This window comes from Colletotrichum phormii (assembly GCF_030913505.1).
Source record: "Colletotrichum phormii strain CBS 102054 chromosome Unknown BDP81scaffold_12, whole genome shotgun sequence".
In the NCBI taxonomy this organism is placed as follows: domain Eukaryota; kingdom Fungi; phylum Ascomycota; class Sordariomycetes; order Glomerellales; family Glomerellaceae; genus Colletotrichum; species Colletotrichum phormii.
Window position 1 is genome coordinate 252,778 of NW_026851454.1, and position 26,025 is coordinate 278,802.

A 26,025-nucleotide genomic window follows, 5' to 3' on the forward strand; every position below is an offset into this window, starting at 1 on the left:
TCATTAGCTATAATGTCCCATTCCGCTCTCATACCCCCTTCCCTCCGGCTCTCTGCCTCCCGCTCTGCCTCCCGCTCTGCCTCCCGCTCCGCCTCCGGTATAAAGAGGGATCTCCTGCCGGGCGCGGTAAATAGTAATCCAGGCAGATCTGAGTAGGCGGGACGGGACAAGATATTGGGGGTCTGGAGCCGGACATTCTCGTGGTCAGTCACACTGTTGGATTTCGACTTCTCGGGTTTGACTTCGAATTAGCACCAGCTTTAACGTTGTGGGAAACGTAGTGTTCCTGCCAAGTTGTCACTAGATCTCCCAACACTATTCCCATTCCCTCGCCGCTGCTAAGAAATATTACCCCGAATAAACCGGCGACTATAGCTAGGGGTAGAAAAACATGGTTCGAGGATGCATTTGTCTCCATTTTGAATAAACCCCTGGCTTCAAGCAACTCGTCGACCAGGTCAGAGGCCTCGAGACCCAAGATGGGACCGAACTCATCAGTAGGTGCCGATCCGAAATTGTATGCGTTGCTCTGCTTCGGTATCGAACAGCGGCCTCCAGAAAAGATAATTATATAGACCCGGGTCCTACTCTCACGGCGCCTCGGCTAGTATATAAAGTCGCAACCGGCCGCGCAGCCTCGTGAAGAAGGTGCGAGGAGGGAAAAACCAAATAGACTCGATAGCTGGTCTTCGATCAGCGTATTCCCGTTTGGAGATTGTCTAGCTCTTAGTAAGGTAGCCCATTAGATTTATCTCCTAGATAGTGCCTCGTTGTTAACGAAGCTCATCTCTGTGAGAGTATACGTCTGAATAGGCCGTCGATAGTTAGGACTGGTGAGGGAGAGGTGTTCGCAAGTGTTCTTTCACATCCTCGTGGTGCGAAGTCGCGGATCACTTCCTAGACGACGCCAACGTCGTTGAAGACCTGGCTGACCTCGAACTTGGGAGACACGATCCCTCCGTCCTATTCCATAGGAACGAGTCGGATGTCGCAAGCTGAAATGATGTGTATGGGACGGCAAGCTTTCTTTATATACCTCCTCGATCGAATCCGCATTTTGCACTTACCTTCTGCTCACACATCGAGGTCCCTTTCCGAGTCCTGCAATGCGTCACCGCGTCGTCTCTGGACTAGATGAACCATCATACCGATCTCAGCACACAATGTCTAGCTTCTGAATAGAGACCATGTCGTTTTCAACTGGTTGGTACCATGGTATGAGAGGTGGCAAACACCCCGAGACAATCGTGGGAGAGCTTACGTCTTTCATCTTGAACATTCGGTCAAACACTGGGACACCTCACGAAACATGTACACGGACTCGAAAACAGCATGCAGTGGACGGTTGTCAAGATTCATCATTCGGGTTTCTTCCATCCCATCTACTACTTATATGCCATGTGCTCACAAGCCAGGCCTACTCTACCGGCCACAAACGCCTCAACTCCCGAGCCGGATAAAATGAGCCAAGCTCTACAACCCTTTCCCCTCCAAGGCTTCACAGACAAAAGTCCAACATGGCGCAGACAATGCTTTCAGCTTTTTTATGTTTCTCATCAGGATCATTCACGCACTCGGTCTACAACGCTCTCAACTCAAAACTCCTCGACAGCGCAGTTGGGGTGCAACACATAAACGATAGTCGCCGGCTCCACAGGTCCAGAAGAAGTGCCTTCGGCAGGCTCGTCGTCGTCGTCGTCAGCCAGGCCTTGGCCGCGGACAGCCATAAGGATGTTTTCCTGTAAACCTGGATTAGTCTTGGTTCCCTGGAAGAATTTTTCAGCTCGGGGACACCACATACCTTGACCATCCTCTTGAGAACCTTCTTCGCCAACGCCTTCTCGGAGTCGTGCTCCTCGACGCTGTTGAGCTCGTCCTCCTTCTGCTCCAAGTACCACTCGACGAGCGCCTCGCCCTCAACACCCTCGCCGTTCTCGGCCTCGGCTTCGTTGACGTGCTCGACAATCAAGTTGACCATGCTCGAGTACTTCTCAAATGTAATAGTCTGCTTGACCCTGGCGGGCGCAGGCGTGCCCTCTGGTCTATCGACGGCCATCTCGTCATCGGCGGGCTGACCAGCCGCTTCAGAAGCCGCACGGAGCAGCGCCGCACCTTCCTCGGGGGCCTCGTCATCAACTTCGACGTCGTCGTGCTCAACAGAGATGATACTCTGCCTGAGTAAATCAAAGGCCTGAGCAACCATGTCGGGAGTAATCACACCCTCGCAGCTACCCTTGGCGATGGCCTCAGACAAGCGGATCATACTCTCCAGCTGACGAACAGTGATACGGTACGAGTTCTTGCCAATGCCGCCCTGCGCATCGTCGGCACGGAGCTCCTTGTACTTCTCGACAAGGAACTCCTTGGCCTCCGGAGAGAACTCTGGGCGGAAACAGCGAGCGAAACGAATGAAACGCTGAATCATCTCGGTGCTGTACTCGGGCTCGATAGCTTCATCGCGGAGCTGGTGAATTCCGACAATGTGCTCGGCAAGATGTCGGTCGATGGTCTCGTTACACTCGTCAAGAACGACGAAGAAGAGATCAAAACGAGACATGATGGGAGCGCTCATGTTGATATTGGCGCGAAGGGTAGTCTTCCGGTTGTATCGGCCGCCAACAGGGTTAGCGGCGGCGAGAATAGACGTGCGGGCGTTGAGGGTAGCCTGGATACCAGCCTTGGCTATAGAAATTGTCTGCTGCTCCATGGCTTCGTGGATGGCGACTTGGTCGGCAATGTCCATCTTGTCGAACTCGTCAATGGCGCAAATACCATTGTCTGCCAACATCAGAGCACCAGCCTCAATCGTGAAGTCTCCGGTCTCCTCATCCTTAACCACAGCGGCTGTAAGACCAGCAGCAGAAGAAGCCTTACCACTGGTGTAGACAGCGCGGGGTGCAAAGCCACAGACGTACTTGAGGAACTGAGACTTGGATGTGGAAGGGTCACCAACAATGCAAATGTTGATATCACCTCTCAGCTCCATGCCCTCGGCGGTGGTTTTATGCACGCCAGACAACAGCTGAAGCAGGATACCCTTCTTGATCGTGTTATGGCCGTACACAGTTGGCGCTATAGAGGCCACCAAGCGATCGAGAAGGTTCTTCTCGCTTACGAGCTGGCGCAGCTCTTCAATTTCGGCAGGGGTCCAGCCAGCGACGACAGCAGCCTGAAGGTCGTCAACTGATTCCGAGTTGTCGTTGGCGTTGTTTTGTGTCATGGAGCTGATAACATCTGCAACCTGCCCGGTCACCGTCTGGCCGAGATTTGAGGTGTCAGGAGTGACCATACACGCCAGGAAGGCCATGCGGTAGGTCAGATCGCGGACACCCAGAGCCTTGAGACCAGTGACGCCAGCGCCGCCGGCATCAGCACCAGCAGCACGATTATCGTCGCGAATGGTGCTTGGCCTCAAACCAGGCAGGCCCATTTGGCTGACATCCGGCACAACGATAAGTGCACCTGTGAAGATGCACTTTTCTCCCGCCTTGGCCCGATCCACAATCTCTCCACGCTGGATGACGTCCATTGTTCTCGGCATGCTTCCCGTGGGGATTTCCGAGCTGTTCTCTTGGATGCGCACCTTCTGCCAGTCCACAAATGTGCTGTGACGGATATCGAGCTGCCATGCTTGGCGGTTCTGGCAAGTCATGTTGGGGCATTGGGTGGGTTCGGTGTATCTGAAAGTCTGCTCAACGTTTGGAACGACCGTTCTGCAGGCCTCGCAAACAAATGTGCCGAGCGAAAGCTCAGGGCGGACTTCTGATGTCCGCGTGACAGTGCCAGAGATGGAGAGCAGCTGACCAATGTTGGTCGACCTAAGACTGCGCACTCTCGAGATTAGGGGCATGTTGTAGAAGGCGATGGTGAAGAGCTTGTCTGTCTGCTGGTTGGCCGTCTTTTCACCCATATCTGTTTGGCTTGCAGAGCCAAGCTGGCTTGCGGTGGAGTTCGTCGGGTTGCTGGAGGATGTCGGCTGTCTATGTTCGCGGAAGTACTGCGGCTCGTACTTGGCGATCATGTTGTGTAGGGCGGCCGTGAGAAAAGGAAGGAATCGATAGTAACCACGCATGATACCATCACCTAGCTCTCCATTTGTAAATGTGGTCAGGTGGTTGAAGTCGACGTAGAATGTCGAGAGCTGGTATGTCCTCATGCCGTGAATCTGGGCAATATAATACTTGTCTGTCGTGGCAGCGCTGGATGTCGGCGGGGCAGAAGAGCTCGGTTCTTCAACGAATCTACAAAAGCCTGCGGTTAGAATGACTGCCCGACAGATCCAAGAGAAGATAGAGAAGCGACTCACGTCTCAATGAAGGTCTCAAAATGGTCCTGGACCATGAGACCAATTCTGTCCTCCACGCGGGGAATGTTCGCAGCATCCGGTATCCTTGATCCGCGAGGGACCTGGTCGTCAGCGAAGCCCTCAGCCTCATCATCGCTCTGGGCGCCCATGCTTTCGGAGGGCGGCGCTCGTGGTCTGCCGCCGACGGAGGAGGAAGGCATAAAGGAGCGCTTAGGGGTAGCCGCCGAACGGGACGGGGCGTCCGACATTAAGAGGCCGGCGTCGCTAGAGGGAGCCATGTTTAATGTCTTTTATGTTGCGACTGTAGAGTGTAATCGTTCGGGAAGTCGCAAGTCGACAATGGTTTGATAGTGCGCAAGCGGTGGTTGCTAGGCAGAGATGCGGGATGTTGTTTTTTTGGCGGAGGTGGGACTTTTGGGTGGTGGGATGCGATGGAGCCTTTTTCGCATTGGGGAGGCGGAGACTCGCTCAGGGGTCTTAATTGATTTTATCGCGTGAGGGGCACAAGTCGCGTCGGGACCGCGTTGCTGTCGCGACGGCTTTAATTGACTGCATTTTGCGCTAGTCTTTTTCGGGACACCAACCATCATGCCTACCAATTCTTTGCGATGCGCTTCGCAGTCCCTCGAGTACTTGTCGCCATTGAACATGAATAGGTCTTACCGATCAATGATTCGTGTAAGTGAAGTTCTGAGAATGGTATCGTTGCTGTATTGAATTTCCCCGTAACGCCTAAACTATGTCACTGCTTCCGTATCATTCTGGAAGAATGCCACTGATAAATCCTAAGCCGTAATCTGTGCCTCCTCACCGACTGCCTACACACTGGATTTGGTATCGTCCGAGGAGTAAGAGTGTATCTATTTCAACGGTTAGTTGCGGATCGGATATGCAGACTGGAGAAATGCCTACCGACTCGGCCACATCAAGCCATTCCTCTATACTCCTCACGTACGGGTCAGACGCCCCCTCTGCACTCGCTTCGTGACCCCAGATAACCATCTCGTCAAACTCTGCCTTGGCTTCCATGGTACCCAGCTCAACCAGGTCACCCTCAGCCTCTTCGCCCTCTCCTTCAAGCTGCTGCGTCTCGACCTTTGCGCTCCTCTCCATCACTGCGCCTCGGTATTGTTCTGGTAACTTGACCGTCGTGCCGTGGAGCTTCCTGCCGCGAAAGTATGCTACTGTCTTGCCATCTGAAAATCTATATGTTAGCTTCAAATCTATTGCCGTGCCCGTTGATCTAGACAACGCACCTTCTGACTTGGTAGGGTTCCAATATGTGTTGGCATTACCGACGGGACCATTGTGATGAATCCGACAAGGCAATAGGTTGACTGTGGCCTTGGTCTTTGCTGAGTCGTTTGACTGAATTGAGAGGATTGCCTTTGACATGGTGGGCTCTGGTGGAAAATGCGATGAGGAATTGGTTCTTGTCGTTGAGGGGGTGATGGTCGTCTACTCAGTACCCATCTTCAGGTACTCGACTTTACATCGACTCGACGCGTCCCAACCGCTCAGACGCGAATTTCGATTATCGATAAGCCGTCTCGATAAGCTCATCGCTATCGATAAGATCTCTTGGCTCCCGCGGTGCACGGTCCCCCACCCTTTTGTCCCGACTCCCACGAGCCTCTCGTCTTGTCCCCTTCAGTCCCCTTCCCGCTGTTTCAACCATCGAGGCATTCATCGTCAGGGGCTAGGGCTGGTACGATTCTCAATGCTTGCTGTACTCCGTACGGACTGCTCATCTCACTTGGTAACGGGTGACAGAGAGAGAGACAAGTGTGGACAGCCGCAGTAGTTTGTGCAAGATGGCAAGCAAAGCTCGTGCTGGTGAGAGACATGCGTTGCAACACTAACCAGCCCTTCTAATGATTCCAAGACAATAGCAAGGAACTCGCCCAATCCTCGAAGACGTCCCAACCCCCCGTGTGTCCTCATACATGTCTAGTCAGACAGACCGCCGGAATTAGACATGCACCATGGCATCCTGCGGGACAATATTAGGGACAACTCTAAGACGGGCGGGTTAGGTGTCCTGCGACAAATACGTGGCAGCTCTACTACAACCGGATGTCAAAAGTTAAAACACGATAGAAATCCCGTCCCCTAGCTAGCTTCCCATGTACCGCCAGCCATTGGACTCTTGGAGTCACCTCCGATTTCCTCCGGCATCGAGAAATGTCCGTCTTCCAGATCGTGAACCCACCCTGGGAAAAGTCATGGATTTTTGGAGTCTGCGGTTGTCGGCAACCAGTTAGCGGCGGTGGGGGGGGGGGGGGGGGGGGGGAGTCTTGATGTCATTGATATCAAAACACCCTGGTCGATTTTCTGAGAATTTCCAGTAAAAGCTCCGCAGAGGCTGCAGAAGCAACAAAGGGACCCCTGGGCCTTTGCTCAACCGGGGAACGCTCAAATCGGACACCCTAGGCTCTTGATTCGCTTGTCCTTCCAGTTGCGCAGGATTTCAATTACACATTGAACTGCAGAAAGCCCTTTGCTCATCGAGAGTTTCAACGCTGGATCGGATGTGCTCTGGTCAGAACAAATTTTCCTCAGTACGGGTAGTTCGTAAGAACCAGAAAAGTCGTTGACGGTTGGATTAGTGTGTGAGTTCAAGGCTCGAGCTATCCGCCTACCTTGACTTTCCTTCGTCATGGAGGTGTTCGAATCGATGACTGTCGATCGGGAGAAACAACGTTCTGGTACAACGTACCCAGCCGACGCGGGAAATGAAATGGGTGGGAAGGAAATGCTGTCAAGCCTAGCTACAGGAAACGTTTCTCTTCCATCTCACGCAGTAAGATGCAGGGACCAGGCTCGAGTACGCCATTCTACGTCTGGCTATACGGATGCTTTCATCTAGGTATCATCCTTCGAGGGACGGGCATCTTTATGTACAGCATCCTGCACAGAAGTTCTTCCTTTACAAGCAAAGAGCAACTCCACTCTCTCATCCTGCGGCGCTTGAGGATGAAAATCACCCGTAGACTACTGCGTACCGTCTCGTCCGATCAAGAGCTACTTGAGTCGCCAACCTCACGCTAAACTATTTGTTTCGTTCGCCCGGACCTTGCCAGCCGGGACGAATTCCGACGGCCTTCTCGAAACCTGCAGCTCGTGCTTCTTTTGTTCCCAGTGGTTCCTTTGGTCTCCCCCCAACCCAACTTTTTCCCAAGCAGCGAGACTAAAACAGTTCGAGGCTGAACGTGGCCGGACGGTCCGGTAGCGCACTGGCCCTTCAGAGACAAGGTTGGTAAGGTGGTAATACCTTACAAAGTAGGTAAAGACAAGGTGTTATGGAGGCGAGTTCTTCATCCATTTACAAGCCTTAGCGACGAATGAGCTTGCCGGGTACACCTCCGACATAGCTCGCGCACATGCATTGCCATGCGTTCCCCAACTTCCCATGCGTTCGGCTCGCCGTCCCTCCGTAGGAAGTTGACATCATCCCTTGGTTTACACTAAGAGCCCTGGCCCTAAGGAATTTTGTTGGGGAGGAGGAGGAGGAGGTTCGTTGTCAGCAGCCAGCCGCTGTCAAGAATTGTCTTGCAGTCAGTGAAATGCGCCGCCATCATGTAACTCAAACAGGTTGATTTGGTAAAGAGCCGCTGTATAATACATTACCCCAAGTTCAGCGCAGAATCCAGAGGTTATTCACGTTCACCATCCAGGGTACCGGTAGGCAAGGCAACGAACACCAGGTGCCGATGAGATCGTCAACCTCCCCTTCCCCCTTGGAGATGTTCGATTTCCTCAATGAAACAAGCGATGGCCAAGGCCACTGCCCCTCCCAAGTGATTCTCGTCTGAGCTACCCTTGCCGCACCCACTCTCCCACCCATGCTCATCCTGGCAAGCCTGGGTTGGACCCTCCCCTCCGTCCCCATTTTTGACCCTCGGGCTTGCGGCGGTACCGATGGTCGAGACAAGAAAGCACGCGCTCTTCTCCACGGAGTACGGTACGGGTCTACCTCCTTCTCTGCATCCGCAAAGTCCATGTGCCGTTGCCGGTTCCCTTCAAGACACACTACCTTACCCACCGGCAAGCTAATAACTCACACAACCTTTAGCCTTGCCTTGACATGCTTGGAGTGACATTGGCTCCTTGGGGGTGCTTCTTGCAATAAAATGATACCTTCCCGCCCCTTGCTGGTGGTCTCAGATGCGAACATGTCCCTCTCTGCTCGTTCCTGTTAACCTTTGCATTCCACCCCTCCTCCCATACATCCCATCCAGCTTGCTTGCCCCCCTCCATCTTCTCTCGAGAGTACAGAGAGAGAGCTGATGCAGCATCCCAGTGACTGACCTACCTTGAGAGCTTCGGTTTTAGGTTCCCCGACGGCTTGCTCAACTTAATTGACCTTTGGTTGAACTGCGCCAGTCCAGTCCGGTACCTTACACCGAAAGCCATTGGGCTTTTCCCGGTCTCCGTACATAAACACACACGTAAAAAGGAACCCTCCTCGACTCTACATTCCCATATCTACGTCCCCCCCCCTTCGCCGCGCGCAGCCATGCCCAAGCTCCCCTCGCTGGTCCCAGCGGCCGTCGCCAAACCTCTCTACCGCGGCACCGAGCTCGTGAGAGGCGCCGTCGGCAGCCTGACCTGGGGACCGGCCCTCTCCGTAGCCAAGCCCGCCATCCTCTCCGTCTTTTCAAAGATTGAGCGCGGCACCCTCCTGCTCGTCGACGAGCCCGCCGAGCTCCGGGGGGTGTTTGGCCAGAAGCTGGGCGCAAAGTACAACGAGAACCTCACCAACGGCGACCACGTCCCCCGCCGCGCGGATGCCGTGCCCCGCGTGGAGCTGGTCGTCAAGAGCGATGCGTTCTGGATGCGCCTGTTCTTGTTCGCCGACATGGGGTTCGCCGAGTCGTATATGCTGGGAGAGATTGAGTGCAAGGACTTGACTGCCTTCTTTCAGGTCAGTACATACACGCAAGCCAGGGCGGGCGCTGGTGGTTGTATAGATGGTGTGGGGTGTTGATGTGGCTAACTTGAACTGCCGTTACAGCTTTTCATCGTCAACCGCGAAGAAATGGGCAACGGAACAACCTGGATATCAAGCTTGTCCACCGCCGTCTCGAGCCTGGCGCGAACCACAAACACCCTATCCAACGCCCTCCTCAACATCTCGGCGCATTACGACATCAGCAACGACATGTTCGCCGCGTTCCTGTCGCCGGACATGACGTACTCGTGCCCCATCTGGAAACCCCAAAGCAGCGACCCGAGTGAACCCGAAGAGACGCTGGAAGAGGCACAAATGACCAAGCTGCACCGCTTCATCGACGGCGCGCACATCAAGCCGTCGGACCACGTACTGGAGATCGGCACGGGCTGGGGCTCTTTTGCGATCGAGGCGGTCAAGAAGACGGGCTGCCGCGTGACGAGCTTGACGCTCTCCAAGGAGCAAAAGGCGCTTGCGGAGGAGCGCATCGAGGCTGCGGGTTTCTCGGACCGTATCGACGTCAGGCTTACGGATTACCGAGAGTTGGAGACGCCGGGCAGGCCGTTTGACAAGATTGTATCCATTGAGATGCTGGAAGCCGTCGGCCAGGAGTTCCTGGCTACGTATTTTGCGCAAATGGACAGGTTGTTGAAGAAGGATGGGGGAATTGCCGTCTTCCAGTGCATTACGATGCCCGAGGGTCGTCATGAGGCCTATTCCAAAGGCGAAGAGTAAGTCGCAAAGGAGACCCTTGAGACAGGTTCGCGTGCTGACAGCGTCCAGTTTCATCAACCACTACATCTTCCCCGGAGGGTACCTCCCATCGATCACTCAGCTGCTGAACCACATCACCAAGGAGTCCAAGGGAACTCTCATTGTCGAAAAGGTCGAGAACATTGGTGGCCACTACTCAAAAACCCTGAGGCTGTGGAAGGAGGATTTCCTCCGCAACTTTGATTCCAAGATTCGCCCAGCCTTGAAACGTGAGCATGATGACATGACTGAAGAAGAAATAGATGTATTTAGAAGGAAGTGGGAGGTAAGACACATACCATCTATTCCTCTTGCGGTATTTCTAAGCTAATTTTGTCACGCAGTATTACTTCACATACTGCGAAGCCGGATTCCGAACAAAGACGCTGGGCGACGTAATAATAACCGTTGGACGCGAGGGCGCTCTGGAGTTGATGGAAGGCATTCCGCTATGAAGAAAGTGGACATACTTGGGCCGTGTCATAATCTTAAAAGACGCGGGCGCAAGAAGCCCCCCGGGGCCTCGACGAGATTAAAGCAGCGTAGAGGATAAAGACTCATTTCTTTTTCTTGGACTTCTTAGACTTTGGCTTCGAATTTGTCGAAGCACCTCCAAATCGAGGAAAGCGGTTGGCGTGGTCCACATCGAATGCAGACTTGTGTTTTCTGAATAACAGCATCGTTACCCGCGCGTCTTCGATACTCGAATGGGCACCGCCTTGGATGATGACCTTGAGCAACTCCTCTGCGAGTCTTCGTAGCGCCGGCTTGCTGCCGTTGCCGTACTGTCGAAACCCTGGGTGCTTGGCTGTATCGCGAATATCTTGGCCCGGATGACTCAGTTTCAGGACGTCCAGATCGTGCTTGATATCGTGGGCCACCACTATCCGGTCTTTGAGAAGCGCGGCGACTTCCTTCTGGACCTCGTCGAAATCCCGGGCAAATCTCATGTGCTTCGGGAGGATCCCGCTGACAGCACTCCGCCAGTCCGTCACCCGCTCCTGGGGCTTCACATACGAGTCGTATACTTGACATCCGTGGAAGTCGACGATGCTCACGCGAGCCAAGACGGACTCGTATCCTCCGTCTCCGACACCGACCATTTCGCAGTCGATGGCAATGTACTTGCCCACATCAAGCCCTTCTATGAGACCAGAGTTGATCTTGTCCTTTTCGGATCCGAGCATAGAGTTATTCTTTATGCCGAGACCATAGGCCTCAGCGAGGGCTTCTGATGAGATGTCATTGTCCTCGGCCCAGAGAGCGAGTGACGGTGACGGGCCGACCTTGGGTTCGACTTCAACCTTTGAGCTTTGAGCAACACCCATGCGTCCGTTCTTTGCTTTTGTGGTCTTTGGGGTCTGCGTAGGTACTCCGGATATTTTTGATGTTGTCTTCTTCCTTTTGGACTGTTGTTGGTCCGATGTTGAAAAGTCTGCTTTTCTCTTGACGCCTCCAGATGTCTTGGCCGGTGTAGTTGTGGAAGAAGACGGGCCTGCCGCTTTGAGTTGTGCCTGAAGCTTCTTCCAATTTGACGATAGCTCAGGGGCCATATTCTCTGTTTCTGAGTGAGATAACTTCAGATACCACCACTCGTTGATCGGTGAGAGGATACCGTGTAAACTTTTCCGAATTTTCAAAAGGGTAAATCACAGAGTCTTGAATGTGAAGTCGGCGATGAAAGTCAAGCCCAAGTGAGAGAAAATAGAAAAATGCAATTATCGAGGTCAGATGGAGTGGAGTCGGCGCCTGGGTTAGCGCATTTTCTTTTGCAGGGGTCCGCGGCAGTTTCTTCACCGCCTTTGGGCAGTTCGCGGTTTCTGCCACACCACCTTCCTCTTCCTGCAGCAAGTCAATCATCTTTTGCGACCGAGAGCAGCAAGTCAATTGTCGCATTTCATCCACATCCATCAATTATCAACCACCACATCGAGTACTCATCATGGCGGCACATGGCGCCAATGGCGAAGCCTCTGTCGGCTCTAGTGAGCCCCGACAAAAGGGCAAGGCCACCCCGGAAACAATCAGGTTCGTCATTCCAACACCCCACCATCCCGCCCTTGCGGCCCCCCCATACGAGGGTTCTCAACTAACTTATCGGGCGCAGAGCAGGATGCATCGCCATGGTTAAGAAAGAAGGCATACCGCGCCGAGCCGAGATTCTTAGCATCAAAGAAACGAAGAGTGGTCGCCAATTCTACTGCAACTTCGACAATTTCAACAAGCGTCTCGACGAGTGGGTGCCGACCATCCGGATCGATTTCGACCAAGATGTCGAGTGGCCGTTACCCGACAAGGACAAGCCTAAAGATCCTAAGACGAAGAAAGGTGTTGCAACGTCAAAAAACAAGGTCTCCAAGAAGTCCCAAAAGAGACCTTCCAAGAGGGAGCAGTCTGCGCCGTCAGAGGCCGCAACACCGCACCCGTGGACCGAGTTCGTCGAGTCGCAGAGTCGTAAGATGACGCCGACGGCCGAGGAGAGCCAGAGCCAGACCCCAGCGACGGGCGACGCAACAGCCACTCCCGCAGCAGGCGGCGATGATATGGAAATTGACCTGGAGGAGGAAGTTCAGAAGAAAGATTTACTCAGTGGCTTCAGCCGAGAAGACGAGATCGAAAAGCTGAGGACACACGGCTCTATGACGCAGAACCCCGCCGAGATCTCCCGAATTCGAAATATTTCCAAAGTCCAGTTTGGAAAGCACGACTTGTTTCCCTGGTACTTTTCCCCATACCCCGAGGTATTCAACCAGGAAGATGTTATTTTCATCTGCGAGTTTTGCCTCGGGTACTATGGCGATGAAAAGTCCTTTGTTAGGCACAGGCACAAGTGTACTCTGCAGCATCCTCCAGGAAACGAGATCTACCGCGACGAGTCTGTCTCTTTCTTCGAGATCGATGGTAGACGGCAACGCACATATTGCCGTAACCTGTGTCTCTTGTCCAAGATGTTTCTTGACCATAAGACACTATACTACGATGTCGATCCCTTTCTATTCTACGTCATGACGAGTCGAAGCGACAAGGGCTGCCACATTATTGGTTACTTCTCCAAAGAAAAGGAGAGCGCGGATGGATACAACGTTGCTTGTATTCTGACCCTGCCTCAATACCAGCGCAAAGGCTATGGTCGATTGCTCATTCAGTTCTCGTACGAACTGTCGAGAATCGAAGGCAAGCTCGGGTCGCCAGAGAAGCCGCTTTCTGATTTGGGTCTGCTGAGTTATCGGCAGTACTGGGGTGAAAACATCTTGGACCTCATCGTCGGTTACAATGAGCGCGATGAGAAGACTACGATCGAAGCCATCTCGACGGCTCTTGCCATAATTCCGCAGGACGTGGAGCACACGTTACAGGCGCTTAAGATGCAGGTGTATCATAAGGGAGAGCACAAGATCGTGATTCCCGAGAAGCTGATCCAGCAGAGGGAGAAGCAAAAGGTGAAGCAGAAAAGATTGATTGACTCGAGCAAGATCCAGTGGAAGCCACCGGTATTTACGGCTTCGACGAGAACGTGGGGTTGGTAAAAGGGGGATCCCTTAGACTGGTGTTGGCAACGAGGCGCTTGAAAAGACATTGTATTTGAAGCATATGATACCCCTATATTTTACCCCTCTACAAGACAGAAACATATCACAGTTCGATTGAGCAGTCTTCGTGCATAAGAAGTGGTGTTGATATTGCCGGCCAAGGGCGGCTATGATTGCGAAATGTTGCGTGGGGCCAGCGCATCTCCTATCTCTGGCGCCTCCGCATTCGGAGGCGACAACCTTGAACTTCACTCTGACATACAACTATAAGTAATCAATTCCTTGCAGTCAATCAAGGTCGTCTTTAAATTCCATCAGTGAACCGAAATTCGAGCGGAGGTAATGAAGCATAGCGTGACAACTGTATCAAAACACCTCACTCGCCACCATCGACCCCTCTCTCACCATACCCGCATCTCATCCACTTGCGCGATCATTGTAGATACTCGCAGGCTGTCATTCACTTCTACGCACTCGCCTTCGCCGCGATTCTTCTCAACCTCGACAAACTTTGTCACATCATCCAGAATGAACGCTCCTTTGCACAAAAAGCCAATTAACCTCCTCCGAGGCTGGCCCTCGCCCTCCCTCCTCCCAGCCGCCGCCCTCTCCGCCGCCGCCGTTAAGACCCTGGCCGACCCCGCCGCCTACGTCCCGGGGCTCCAGTACGGTCCGGACCCGGGATACCAGCCTCTCCGCGAGTCCATCGCCCGCTGGCTGGCGGAATTCTACCCCGCCGTCGACCCCGCACCTCCGTCGGCCGCCGATGATGCTACCAGCACCAGCACCAGCACCAGCGTCGCTGCCGGCCACCACCCGCCCGACGTCCGGCGCATCTGCGTCACGGGCGGCGCGAGCCAGAATTTGGCGTGTATCTTGCAGTCCTTTACTGATCCGCTCTACACGAAGAATGTCTGGATGGTGGCGCCGTGTTACTTTCTCGCCTGCCCCATCTTTGCTGACGCTGGATTCGACGGGCGCTTGAAGGCTGTTCCCGAGGATGATGATGGTATTGATATTGAGTACTTGAGAAAGGGGCTCGAGGCCGCAGGAGAAGGCGGCGATGAGGTGAGTTTCCTGCGTCGGGATGTTGCTACAGGCTGCGATCCCACCTTTTCTTCATCTCATCGTGAAAAGCCTCACGACATGCCATCAACGATGAGAAGAAAAGAGAACTCGAGCTAGCTAACATTTTCAACAGCACTTCAAAGAGGCCAAAAAGAGAAAACTCTACCGCCACATCATCTACCTGGTCCCAACCTGTTCCAACCCAACAGGCAAAACAATGTCCCTCAAGCGCCGCCATGAGCTCGTCCACCTCGCCCGCAAGCACGACGCCCTCCTCGTCTCCGACGACGTCTACGACTTCCTGCAATGGCCCCTCTCCACGGCCCCGGAACCAGGCTACACGCCCGAAATGCGCATCCCCCGCCTCGTAGACATTGACCGCAGCCTAGGCGTCCCCGACGCCTCCTTCGGCAACGCAGTCTCTAACGGCTCTTTCAGCAAAATCGTCGCCCCGGGTGTGCGCACGGGCTGGGCGGAGGGCAGTCCCGCGTTCGCGTACGGGCTATCGCAGACGGGATCGACTTGCAGCGGTGGCGCGCCGAGCCAGCTGGCTGCCATGATGGTCGCTGAGCTCCTCGAGAGCGGGGAGCTGCAGAGGCAGCTTGACGAGGCGACGCGCCCTGCGCTCGCGAGGCGGCACGGGGCTATGATGGCTGCTATTGCGGAGTATATCCGACAGCCGCTGGGCGAGGGTGTTGTTGTGCGTGGGTCGGCGTTGAAGGGGGCCGAGGTGTTTGGCGGGTACTTTGTGTGGTTTAGTTTGCCGGAGGGCATGTCGAGTCGGGAGGTTGCTGTGCGGGCTAAAGAGACAGAGAATCTTGTGGTTGGGCATGGCGCGCAGTTTGAGGTGCATGGGGATGAGGATGCTGCGAGGTTTGATCGGGAGATTCGGTTGTGTTTCTCGTGGGAGCCGGAGGAGGATGTTGTGGAGGGTGTTAAGAGGCTGGGAGCGGTGTTGAAGGCTATGAAGGATGGTGTTGCGTGGAAGTCCTCGAGCACGTTGGACGTAGATAACGTCAAATAAGATGGCGAAAAAGTCACATTTCACAGCTTGCGATTACTCTCTGCGTTCTTAGCTTGATTAACACTAATTTGCCGCCATGAGGACTACATTGGAGAGATTTGCTTCGTGGTTACCCTATTACATAGTCGTAAATTATTCAACTTCAACTTAAGATCTTCAGAAATCTGAATGGCTTATCCCAACGTGTAGTCACTTGAAAATATTGATTTGTTCATGAGTGGGGAGATTCCCTGAAATGGAAGACCTCGGAGGCGAGTATAAAAAGCCGGATTGACTGAGGACCGATAGAACCCGCTATCCACATCATCCCAGATGGAGACCGCAGCCCAGCTTCAAGGCGGAGCCACTGTCGAGAAAACGACATGAAGGAAAACACGCTCCTCGCCTTTGGTGACGAGGCGGATTCCAGGGGGTTGCGACTTCCCATCCCTAGCTCTAGCCGTTGCCAGCATATTCGGATGTATTTCCTGGTGCTGGCGAGGGAGGAGGGAGAAAGGAAGGTTTTGCCGATATTTTGCTACGAGTTGGATAAACCTGGCAACCCAGCTGTAAGTCTGAATAAGACAAGCAAGCCAATTCAATCCCTCCTGACGGTTTCGCAAAAGCACAGATGGCCAAGAAACAGGTGCTACTGACTTTATATACTTAGTGGTTTAAGATGGTTGCCACTGCGATTGCCTCTCTAGTCAGGTATCGATGGCAAGTAACTGTTCAGAAGGGCGGAATACAATTTTGATGGGAGCCTTATGACACTAACGTCGGGGAGAACTCTCATTACATAGCACTGTTCTTCGCCAATCACATGCCTAACAGTTTATTTCGACTTCGATCTGTGAGGTTCATCCATGGAACAGAGAGTAAACTCCGAGACTAGAAGTGGAAGATCTCTCGAGCTTTACGTTGCTCCCAGTCTTATCCCTGGCCTGTCCACCAGAGAAATGGTTCTACAATGTGCTTAAATAGAACTCGCCTCTATAAGGTTAACAGTGGAAGTTGAAAAGGATCATATGTGCATCCTCGTTGCTGCACTTCCATGTCAAAAACGTCCCGGAATCAATGGGGCTCTTTTTAATCACAAGACCCAGGCTCTGAAGTGATTCATACACAGAACTCACATACGGAACCGAACCCAGAGCCGAGTATTGGTTCCGTTGACGAAATTCCAATGCCGACCGTCGAAATTGCATTCGCTAAAGTGTCAGAGCAAGAGCTTCAAACCAGTAGCAACAGCAATATGAAATAGCATTGCGGCTGCGATTTGCGATGGGAACAAGTAAATGACATCGCGGGCGCCTTTCCCGATCCGCTACGAATTCCACCAGCCACGAAAAGATCGAAGCCAGGGTTTCGGAGAACACGATTCTAGGCTCACTGTAGAGTGACAGGGGCGCAGGCGCGGCGAGGACAACCAAGCATTATTAAAGGATCTCGTGGAGGCTGAGATTTGAGGGCTTGAAGTGTAGGCTACCGGAGAGCTGGAGAGCCTCAGGTGCGGGATATCGTCATTGAGAGTGGGGGGTTCACGGGTCTTCCCTTTGACATCGGCGGACTGCCTCTCGATGAGAAGTGGTCGGAAGAGGCGTGTGGCTTGAGACGGGGTCTCGTCGTTTGGTGGTTGTGGCGGCGGCGGTGGCCCGGGGTTAAACTTGTTGCGGGATGTCTTTAATGAGTGCATTGTGTCTTGATCGGTTTGCGGGCTTCCTTGATTTTGGAGTTCGGCAGATGAGATTTACATGGAAGTTTCATGAGTTTGTTATGAATGAATAGGAATTAGCCTTTCATGTAGGTGATTCGTCAGTAGATAGCCATCGCTTTGGTTTTGCTGATGGGAGTGAAACGGGTTATACGAGCATCACGAGCCTTTGTACGGCGCTCTTGCATTCCAGTAAACATTGCGGCATGAATATCCCTGCGAAGTGGAACTTGTCATTGTTTTGATACGACCGAGGTTTAGATTGAAATACATCGTTGATTAGTGTAATCAAAAAGCTCCAGAGTTGACTGTAATCATTGAAAAGAGCCGAAAGAAACAGATGCCAAGATTTCGGGACGGTGGAGGAGGGGGCCGCATGTCTCCGTAGGTAAGACGAACACGACATCTCGGGCCCCCCACTCCGTCTCCCCTGCAAGTTACAACCTCCAACGGGAAGACGGTGATGCATGCACGGCTTTGCCGCAACCTCTGTTACCAAACCACCGGGGTCCCAGAGACGTCACTGCTTTTGATTCTCATCCTAGCTATTACCTAGAAATTGTCAAGCTTGCGGGTTTTGGCTCTAGTTTCTATCAAAAGTGTGTTTTCGCAATCGCTTGTCTCTCTAGTCTCTCTTCCTCTCTCTCTCCAAGCTTAATAGTCTTCCGCAAACGGAATCAGCCACCGTACCTGGGAGAGGCTAGACCCGGGCCCCCGATCACCACGTTATAAGCGAATTACTTCCTTTTGATCTACCATTTCGCAAAAACAAGGAAACGATTCACTCTTTACCATGAGACACAAACTCAGTTTAATCCCCCGGCGGACCTCCCCAGAACCCCTGGGCCTGGATTTCCCTGTCTTTTCCTTTTCTTTTCCCTTTCCCCCTCTCCGCGGACCGCGAGAAACGTACGAAAAAGGAGCCAAGAAACGGAGAAGTAGAAGAAGGATAAACCACTACCACGACTACTTATCCGTAATGCCTCCTTGAACCGATCACTCCTCCGCCGCCTGCAAAGATTGCTTCTGTACAACGAACCCCGCACCTTCGCTGTTGTCGAAGCCCACCAGAGCTGTGACATCGATGGCGCTTCAGTTGGCGGATGGCCTGCCGGACTGTGCCGTGAGTTTTACATGCCATACGTTGGTCTTTTTTTTTTTTTTTTGGCTCCTTTTGGGATCGATACCATAACGTCATGGGGAAGTTGAAGCTGACGATGATTTCAATTGCGTTTCTAGATACCGTGTCTGACGCAGGCTGTCAACATCACAACATGTGCCGTCGCCAACTTGACGACGACATGTCTATGCCAGGACAAGCACGCCATTGAGACCTTTCGCGTCTGCATACGTGCGGTGGGTGATTTGGAGCAGTCTTTACGTGAGATATCCCTTTTCCTAGCTTGACACTTTACAGAGCACAATTCTACGTCATATTCTTTGCTCTTTATTAGGAGAATATGATATGCACCCACTACATCTTCTTATGAAGAGTAACGCAAATGATGTACTTTAGCTAACAGTGACCCATCCAGTTGCCAAGAATATGACATGGACAAAGTGCGGGTATCCATATCACCACTAGACGGGTTCGATCGCTGGCAAAGTCACGCTGGTGATCATCACCGCCGTCTTCGTGCTGGCTCGACTGCTCTCCAAGTTTCTGAGGCTATCGACGTGGGGACCGGACGATTTTACGTTGATATTGGGATATGTAAGGTCCAACCAGGCATCGCGGCAAGGCCTTTGCCGACTTTGACTTGGAGATGGCTCAACTAACAGCTTGCCAGTTATTTTCCATCTCTTTCGCCATTTCCAAGTTCCAAAGTAGGTCCTCTCTTGGACACTCTCACGATGTGTCAAGACATACCAGCAGGGGAAATTCATCTAACACAAACAACAGGATACCAACTCGGCAACGGCCGCGACATCTGGACCCTCTCCTACGACGAAATAACCCGCTTCATGCAAGTCTTCTTCGCCTTTGAAGTAATCTACACCCTCTCCATCTCCGCCCTCAAAGCCTCCATCCTCTTCTTCTACATCCGCGTCTTCAGCATGGTCTCCCGCACCTTCTCCCTCATCCTCTGGTGCACCCAAGCCTTCAACTTCCTATTCTGCCTCGCCTTCACCGTCGCCAACCTGAACCAGTGCCGTCCCTTCAGCAACGCCTGGGAGGCCTGGGACGGCCGCCACCCGGGGTATTGTATTAATGTCTACGCCATGTTCATCGCGCACGCGGCGATTAATATCGCGCTGGATGTGTGGATGTTGGGGTTGCCGGTCACGCAGGTGCTGTGGTTGAATTTGAGAAAGAGGCGAAAGGTTGAGATTGTGGTTATGTTTGGGTTGGGTGTTTTGTGAGTTTGACCTTACTTATTCACCCTCTTAGGCAATCTGTTCGGGGGATATGTCGTTGTCTCCAACATGAATGGGTTACTAACACCTCACTTCCAAACAGTATCACAATCGTCAGGGCAATCCGTCTCCGAGTTCTCCTAAGCCTGGAAGGCTTCCAAGACCCAACCTGTAAGACCCCATCCTCACATTGTCTTCTCCCCGTCCCCATTCAAACCACCTCGCAATACTAATTCCCCATTCCTCGTTCTAAATAGACGACGCCTTCTACCTCCACATGTGGTCCTACATCGAACTCTCCGTCGGCATCATCGTAGCATGCCTCCCCTCAACCCGCCAAGTCTGGCGCCACCTCGTCCCCAAGTTCCTACGGCTGATCGGCCTGGGGACCCCACCGCACCACGAAAGACCAGGTGATTCAGCAAAGAAGCTTCGCGATATCTTGTTCATGAGCACGAACGGAGGAGGAGAAGGAGGAGGAGGAGAGCAGCACTCATCGTCGGCGGGACCTTCAAGTCCGAGTGGGTCGTCGACTCGGCGTCCTGATATGTACTGTAATTTGTAATACCCCTTTGTGTACCTAAGTTATGTTCCTTTTTATAGTAAACTTGTCTCTGGATATTGCCTCATGTGTCGATTGGCGCAAGAATGGGCACGATGGATGCTCTCACGCGAACTTTCATAAACACAACGCGAAGTCATACATGCTATCTGAACATTCAAATGAGCACCTCCATCAAACTGGTACTTTTCCTCAGCTCAGAAATTAAGCACTCATGCATGACAATGTCACAATCAAGACAAGATGAATAAAGGGCACAGTGAAAACAGAGTTTTCATCATTTGTTTGTGTATTTTCTGAACTGCAATTACCCTGGACGTCAACTGCCCACAAAGCAGCCTACTGTCCTTCCGCTGGCAGTGACCGAGTAAACGCTTTGTTTAAAAGAAAAGACACTCATCCATTTCCGAGTCCTGTAGTCTCACCTCTCCGTTGCACATCAGGTGTTTGTAAAAGACCGCGTTGCCCCTCCCGATACTCCCAGGACACCCGCCAGCCAACCTTCCTTTGACCTCCCGGCCGTTCGTTATGCGTGTCATGGTTATGAATCGTACGAAGAAACACCGGACCTTGGTCAACATGACCAGTGTTTTCCCTCTCTGACTTGAAAAGCCGGGCAAGGGGGTTCTCGTATCGGGTTGGTAGCGTTATTTAATGGGAGGAAGATGGAGCTCGTTTGTGTCGTGAGAGTGGAAGAGAAGGAAATCACAAAAAGACTTCGCTCTCGCTTCCATCCACCCCTTTGTCCGCGTCTTGGCCAGATTTCCCGGCCGGTCAAGCTCATATATCGACCGACCAAAGCGATTCGATCGAGTCAGGGTCCGTAAAGTCTGAAAACGCAAAGCGCTCTCTGCGAAAATAATCAAGGTTTTCGAGATGGTACACACTGCCTACCGCTCGTGGCGGAGCAGTTCGTGCATGCTACAGTTGCAGCATGCGGAACAATATTTGTGCGGTGTTCGTCGGCCGTTGATACTGCCGGCTGCGATTGGTAGTGTATGTTAACCACCACAAGTCAACAAAGTTGTGAAGGATTTGAAGTTGTAGTGATGACAGCTTTTAGGCTGCCTGCGTTGGGGTAGTTCTGCGGGACCAGTTCTCGGACCCGCGGCCACGGTAACCACCGCGACCTCCTCGGCTTGGGGGAGGTGTCGAACTGCTTGCCTCACCAGAGTACGAAGGCTCTCGGCCTTTGCCGCCTCGATGATTAGGGCCCGATCCACGCTGCCCACCACCACCACGGCCACTGGATCGTCGTGGATTGCTTCCTGATCTAGAGAAAGGAAGCGGAACAGTCCTGGCGTCGGCCATACCGGGAAGAAGAATGCGATAAACGCTGCCGCTAGTCGACATCTCATGGGGGAACCATAAGGAGCGAACAGTCTCGATGTCGGAAACCCAGAAGCGTCTCGGCAGAGGCTTGATGGGGGCGGTAGCAGGCTGCCATGCAGCCTCCGGCGTCTTGTGGGGAAGATGAATGCGTGGAAGCGACCCCATTTCCTGCTCCTCAAAACATTCCTCCGCCAGTGGCTTTGTAGTGAAAGACTTCACGTCGTCTGACAAGTTCTGGGTGGCCGAACGAGGTAGGGAGACGGTAGCCGGATTGTAGTGGCCAGAGTAGTCGAGAGCACTCTTAGTGACAGGCTCGACACCGGGTGCCTTTGGTGGAGAGTTGGGCTTTCGTCCTGTGAGCAGGTTGTTGATCCTATCTTGCCAGTTTTCGTTTCCTGCGGAATCTTGCGACCGCTGGGATACGTGGTTCTGCTGGTAAGGTCCACGACCATGAGCTGCCTGGCCATCTTTGTAACCAGCCGGCGTTGCCCAAGCGAATGGCCCAGTGGACCTTGGTGCCGCTGATTGCGCCGCCGCAGCTGAAGGTGGTAACTTGACAACGGGATGCGGTCGGGGAAGAGACACGTGAGGGTGCATGGCGTCTCCATCGAAGGCCGGATGGCCGAGCATATCCGGGGGCGGCGGAGAAGGTGAGTTGGGCCTCGACGGTTCCGCATGGGAAGCTGAGGAATCGTGTCTGCTGTCCTTGGGAGGGAAGAATCTGGAGGAACTTCGAGACTGAGTGGCGGCTGACGGTCCTGTGGGGGGTAATACAGACGAGTGGTCAACAGAGCCAGCAGCGCGAGCAACATCGTGGTGAATAACGTGTGCAGGATCGCGTCTTCCGTCTCCAGATGGCCGCCAAGTATCTTTAATCGTGGCTTGTGCTTGTTCAATAGTAAGCCCGCGCTCCACCAAAGTCCGATCACGTTCGAGGCGCTGCGACCTCTTCTCGTCGAGTACGATCTTGTCCCCTTCCAGAACCGAGTGGGCCCATCTGTTTCTCATCTCATTCACTTCGCGAGCATTGCCCGTTGTAGGACGAGCCTGGGGAACGGGCGGTATCTGAACCTGCGCTCGCTGAGCGCTAGGGGGTGCGATGGGTGCTGGACCCTTTCCGGCCGCTTGTGGCTCTGGCAAACGGCCCAAGTCAGTATTAAAGGTACCGTTGCCCAGTCCGCGATCATTGTTAGGCGATCCCCAGACGTTACGAGGAGCCTGAGGGCCAGCCGCACCCCAAGTCGGAAGCCGTTCTTGTTGAGGGGTAGGCGCAACCCATGAGTTGGGCTGCCTTGCTTCCGAGCCACTTGGTCGTCTCGCATGCTCTCCGCCTGCGGTGACAGGTCTTTCGCCGTAGGCCTTATCCTTGGCGTTGGCGGGAGTTGACGGGACAGCCGATGAGTCGGGGCTCGCGACAGGCGGCTGAGAGCCGGTCTCTTGATTAGCAGACCCATCTTGTTGCCGGGATTGCGCATGCACTGGGACTGCGTTGGAACTTTCTGGTGACGGTTCCTTCTTCTCGCTTTTGCGTTCCGGGGCTGGCCCCATGGCTTCCAACTTCGCCGCAATGCGCGCCTTCCTCGCAGCTTCCTCCCGAGCCTCCTCCTCGCGTCGCCTCTGCATTGCCAATTCGCGTTTCTCACGCATGACCTTCTTCTGTATCTCGAGATCCTCTTCCAGTCGCGCCATTGGTGGCGGTGCGGCTGGTCTTCCGTCTGTCTGAGGGCCAGCTGAATGCAGGGTGGCATGGTTAGTTCCGGGAGATGGTCGAGGTTGCCATTGCTGGTTGCCGTGCATCCGAGAACCATGTTGCAAGCCTGAAGGCGAGAAATTCCGTGGGGAGATGGGGCTTTCAACTGAGCCAGCCATCGATCCTCTACGAGCATTCAACAAGTCCTGGGGAGGACCTGGAAGCTCATGTCCCTTGCCTGGCCGTTGCAAGTAAGATCCGCTACCGCCGCTAGCAACAGAAGATCCACGGCGCCTACCCATGGGGCCGTCAGGCACGGAGTTCCTGCTTGTCTGGAAAGCGGCGGACGGCTCCGGATGATCGGATTGAGACGGTCGTTGTAACAGTGCCGGCTGCCTAGGATGGGCGTCGGATCGGAAGGAGCCTCTTCGATCGGCCGGTACCGGCTCGTAGCGCCCGGATTGTGAGTTGAACAGTTCTCGGTTTCCGCCAGGGGGACCACCTTCTCCTCTCCAAGCCGACCGGTTGAAGTCATCAGCAGCGATCTCCTTGGCATGGTAGGGCGGAGCGTTGTTATTTGTGGAGTGGTCTCTTGAAGGATATCTCGCGCCTTGCTGAGGGGCAGGCGGCTCCGCGATGACTGGGGGAGGAGCCTTCTCGACAGGAGGCAGAGCTGCCCAGGGCGATTTCACTGGCGTCGGAGGTGCAGGTGGCTTGGCGACGAGCGTAGGCTTTTCGGCAGACCCAGCCTTGAGGATGAGCCCCTTGCCAGATGCAAGCCCGCCAGTCTTAATCGAGGGCGAAGCGGTGGTTCGAGGGGGTGGTACAGGAGATTTCGGCTTCTCGATAACTTTCTCTTTCGGTGGCGCAGGAGTCGGCTCGGGCGGCGGCGGCGCAGGTACTTCGTCGGGATGCGGGAGGGTGGTCTTGGTACCATCGGTCCAGGTGATGGTCTCGGGCGCCCAGTCATCGTCGTCGTCTTCTATATCTGCCCAATTTCCCTGTGCCGACGGTCCGCTTTCGGGGGCAAGACGGCTTGCCATATGGATGCCATACTTCTTAAGCTCTTCATCCGTAAGCTTTTTGGGTTCCGGGGTTGGGACAGCTGAGGTACGTTATATTAGCACATGACCGCAACCACCTCAAAGACCTAGTAGTCGCCTTACGTCGATTCTTGTTCCATACTGCGCTGGGGTCTGGGCCAGAGGCGGGCGTGGCGCCGTTGGCGGCCGCTTTGAGTCCCGGGGAAGAACCTGTCCCAGTACCCGACTTTGCGACAAGTCTCGGTCGCGAAGACAGGATCGAGCTTCCTGACGGGGAGGAGCCGAGGATCGAGGCTGAGTTCGTCTTTTCGCCGGGTTTGGTTGTCGAGGAAATCGTAGGGCCCTTGGATGCTAGGAAGGTCTTGTTGACCGAGACAGCCTTGAAGGTAGCGGGCTTCTTGACGGTCGACGACGTCCTGCCGTGTCCCTTGTCTCCATCTCGAGCAGCCCGCGATGCCTCCGTATCCGACCCTCCACTAACACTAACATCTGCTGAATTGAGTTGATCTTCGACACCGGTGATGTGCTTATTTTCTAAGTCATCGACGGCGGGACTACCGTTCAGTCTCGCGCGATTTGGACCGACATTTTGGGAGTCGATGTCAGCGTCGTTAGTCTGTTCGGCGGGGTTTCCGAAAGGATCCTAGGTTAGCCAAAGTACAAGCGACAGGGCGACAGGGTGAGGTTCGCATGGGGGCATGACGAATGAAGACGAGTGAAGAGGGGACGCGGGTATCATCCGGCGACGGGGCAGGGCACCAGCGGTGTGAGGCTGGGGGGAGGGGAGGGGAAAAGAGGTAACTCACGAGCTTGGGGTCAGAATGGACAGAAGCATCAACGGGGGCGGCGAGGGTGGCTTCAGTTGCCATCATACGTCGTCGGATGTTCTGCGCTGGAAGAGCGATGTTTGGCTGTTCCGAGCTCGAGTCACCAAAAGGACTTGTTCTGGGGTCGGGTGTAAGGTAGAGTAGTCGAGGGTCGAGGGTCGAGATGGTGGTGGTGGTTGGTGGTTGGTTGGAATTGATGATGGAGTAGGTACTCTGTATGGGCCGGGGAGCGACGAGTCGCAGAAATCGAGCGGTTTCGTGTACCTTTCTTCGAATCGCGGGGCGAATGCGATATTGGGAATCGCAAATTCGGATAGTTCCCCAACCAGCAAGACGTACGTCGTCGGCTTCGTCGTCGTCGTCGAGGTATGGCGTCCGAAGGGGGGGGTTTGGAGGGAAGAGAGGAAAAAAAGGAGCGCTGGGCTGATGGGGGTGAGGTGGTGGTAGAGAAGGGCACACCTATGCGGCTGTGATGGTTGTGAGGTCGATTTTCCTAGAGGAGCTGCAGTCGCCTAATCAGGGATTAGCGTGCGGCAGGGGAGCAGCCAAAGTGCTGACTGTTCACTGCTGGCGGTGCTGCTGAGTGCTGTCCAGTGCTGCTGTCCGGTGCGAGGAGGATGGGCAGGAGGCAGGTGAGGGAAAACAGTGGGCCCCGATGGGTACCTGCCCGCCGACGTGGTCACTGGATTCTCTTAGACTACCTACCTTACGGGGTACGTACAGAGTAGACTGAGGTGGGAAGGCTGTGACAGTGTGTCAGCCTCGTGCACTGTACCCCCAAAACACTGTGTGTCATGGCTCAGCTCGGCCTAGTGCGGAAAGCGCTGGCTTTGTGGGCTGGGGAAAGCACAGGAGGAAACAACGCGGGATTCCCTGACTTCCAGC

The 26,025-nt window shown here is 53.9% G+C and overlaps 9 protein-coding genes across 9 annotated transcripts; 4 read left to right on the forward strand and 5 right to left on the reverse strand.

The window, feature by feature from the left end:
• Window positions 1-1,337: 1,337 nt before the first annotated feature.
• Window positions 1,338-4,676, reverse strand: BDP81DRAFT_376064 (MCM2/3/5 family protein). Its single transcript, XM_060586731.1, has 3 exons — window positions 4,307-4,676; window positions 1,802-4,241; window positions 1,338-1,739 (listed from the first exon to the last, which is right to left on the reverse strand). The coding sequence occupies exons 1-3, from the start codon at window positions 4,582-4,584 to the stop codon at window positions 1,596-1,598; spliced, it is 2,862 nt and encodes a 953-aa protein (XP_060444097.1). The 5' UTR covers window positions 4,585-4,676; the 3' UTR covers window positions 1,338-1,595.
• A 448-nt stretch (window positions 4,677-5,124) lies between these two features.
• Window positions 5,125-5,701, reverse strand: BDP81DRAFT_461741 (ribonuclease H1/H2 small subunit; the record flags this gene model as incomplete). The annotated part of the gene is made up of 3 exons (XM_060593811.1): window positions 5,125-5,166; window positions 5,219-5,502; window positions 5,563-5,701. The coding sequence occupies 3 exons, from the start codon at window positions 5,699-5,701 to the stop codon at window positions 5,125-5,127; spliced, it is 465 nt and encodes a 154-aa protein (XP_060444098.1).
• Window positions 5,702-5,890: 189 nt separating this feature from the next.
• Window positions 5,891-6,576, reverse strand: BDP81DRAFT_429764 (uncharacterized protein). Its single transcript, XM_060590544.1, has 2 exons — window positions 6,192-6,576; window positions 5,891-6,142 (listed from the first exon to the last, which is right to left on the reverse strand). Exons 1-2 carry the CDS (start codon window positions 6,248-6,250, stop codon window positions 5,977-5,979), a joined length of 225 nt encoding a protein of 74 aa, XP_060444099.1. The 5' UTR covers window positions 6,251-6,576; the 3' UTR covers window positions 5,891-5,976.
• Window positions 6,577-8,567: 1,991 nt separating this feature from the next.
• Window positions 8,568-10,519, forward strand: BDP81DRAFT_38595 (cyclopropane-fatty-acyl-phospholipid synthase). Its single transcript, XM_060586994.1, has 4 exons — window positions 8,568-9,233; window positions 9,324-9,991; window positions 10,044-10,299; window positions 10,358-10,519. Exons 1-4 carry the CDS (start codon window positions 8,826-8,828, stop codon window positions 10,466-10,468), a joined length of 1,443 nt encoding a protein of 480 aa, XP_060444100.1. The 5' UTR covers window positions 8,568-8,825; the 3' UTR covers window positions 10,469-10,519.
• A 51-nt stretch (window positions 10,520-10,570) lies between these two features.
• Window positions 10,571-11,566, reverse strand: BDP81DRAFT_395086 (exonuclease; the record flags this gene model as incomplete). Its single annotated transcript, XM_060588032.1, has 1 exon — window positions 10,571-11,566. The coding sequence occupies one exon, from the start codon at window positions 11,564-11,566 to the stop codon at window positions 10,571-10,573; it is 996 nt and encodes a 331-aa protein (XP_060444101.1).
• Window positions 11,567-11,902: 336 nt separating this feature from the next.
• Window positions 11,903-13,662, forward strand: BDP81DRAFT_350556 (MOZ/SAS family protein). Its single transcript, XM_060586202.1, has 2 exons — window positions 11,903-12,041; window positions 12,121-13,662. Exons 1-2 carry the CDS (start codon window positions 11,956-11,958, stop codon window positions 13,538-13,540), a joined length of 1,506 nt encoding a protein of 501 aa, XP_060444102.1. The 5' UTR covers window positions 11,903-11,955; the 3' UTR covers window positions 13,541-13,662.
• Window positions 13,663-14,071: 409 nt separating this feature from the next.
• Window positions 14,072-15,635, forward strand: BDP81DRAFT_322371 (aminotransferase; the record flags this gene model as incomplete). Its single annotated transcript, XM_060584692.1, has 2 exons — window positions 14,072-14,611; window positions 14,745-15,635. The coding sequence occupies 2 exons, from the start codon at window positions 14,072-14,074 to the stop codon at window positions 15,633-15,635; spliced, it is 1,431 nt and encodes a 476-aa protein (XP_060444103.1).
• A 3,547-nt stretch (window positions 15,636-19,182) lies between these two features.
• BDP81DRAFT_321470 (CFEM domain-containing protein) lies at window positions 19,183-19,919 on the forward strand (the record flags this gene model as incomplete). The annotated part of the gene is made up of 2 exons (XM_060584613.1): window positions 19,183-19,688; window positions 19,790-19,919. 2 exons carry the CDS (start codon window positions 19,183-19,185, stop codon window positions 19,917-19,919), a joined length of 636 nt encoding a protein of 211 aa, XP_060444104.1.
• Window positions 19,920-21,307: 1,388 nt separating this feature from the next.
• BDP81DRAFT_461747 (uncharacterized protein) lies at window positions 21,308-25,182 on the reverse strand (the record flags this gene model as incomplete). The annotated part of the gene is made up of 3 exons (XM_060593812.1): window positions 21,308-24,375; window positions 24,437-24,929; window positions 25,120-25,182. 3 exons carry the CDS (start codon window positions 25,180-25,182, stop codon window positions 21,308-21,310), a joined length of 3,624 nt encoding a protein of 1,207 aa, XP_060444105.1.
• Window positions 25,183-26,025: the final 843 nt, after the last annotated feature.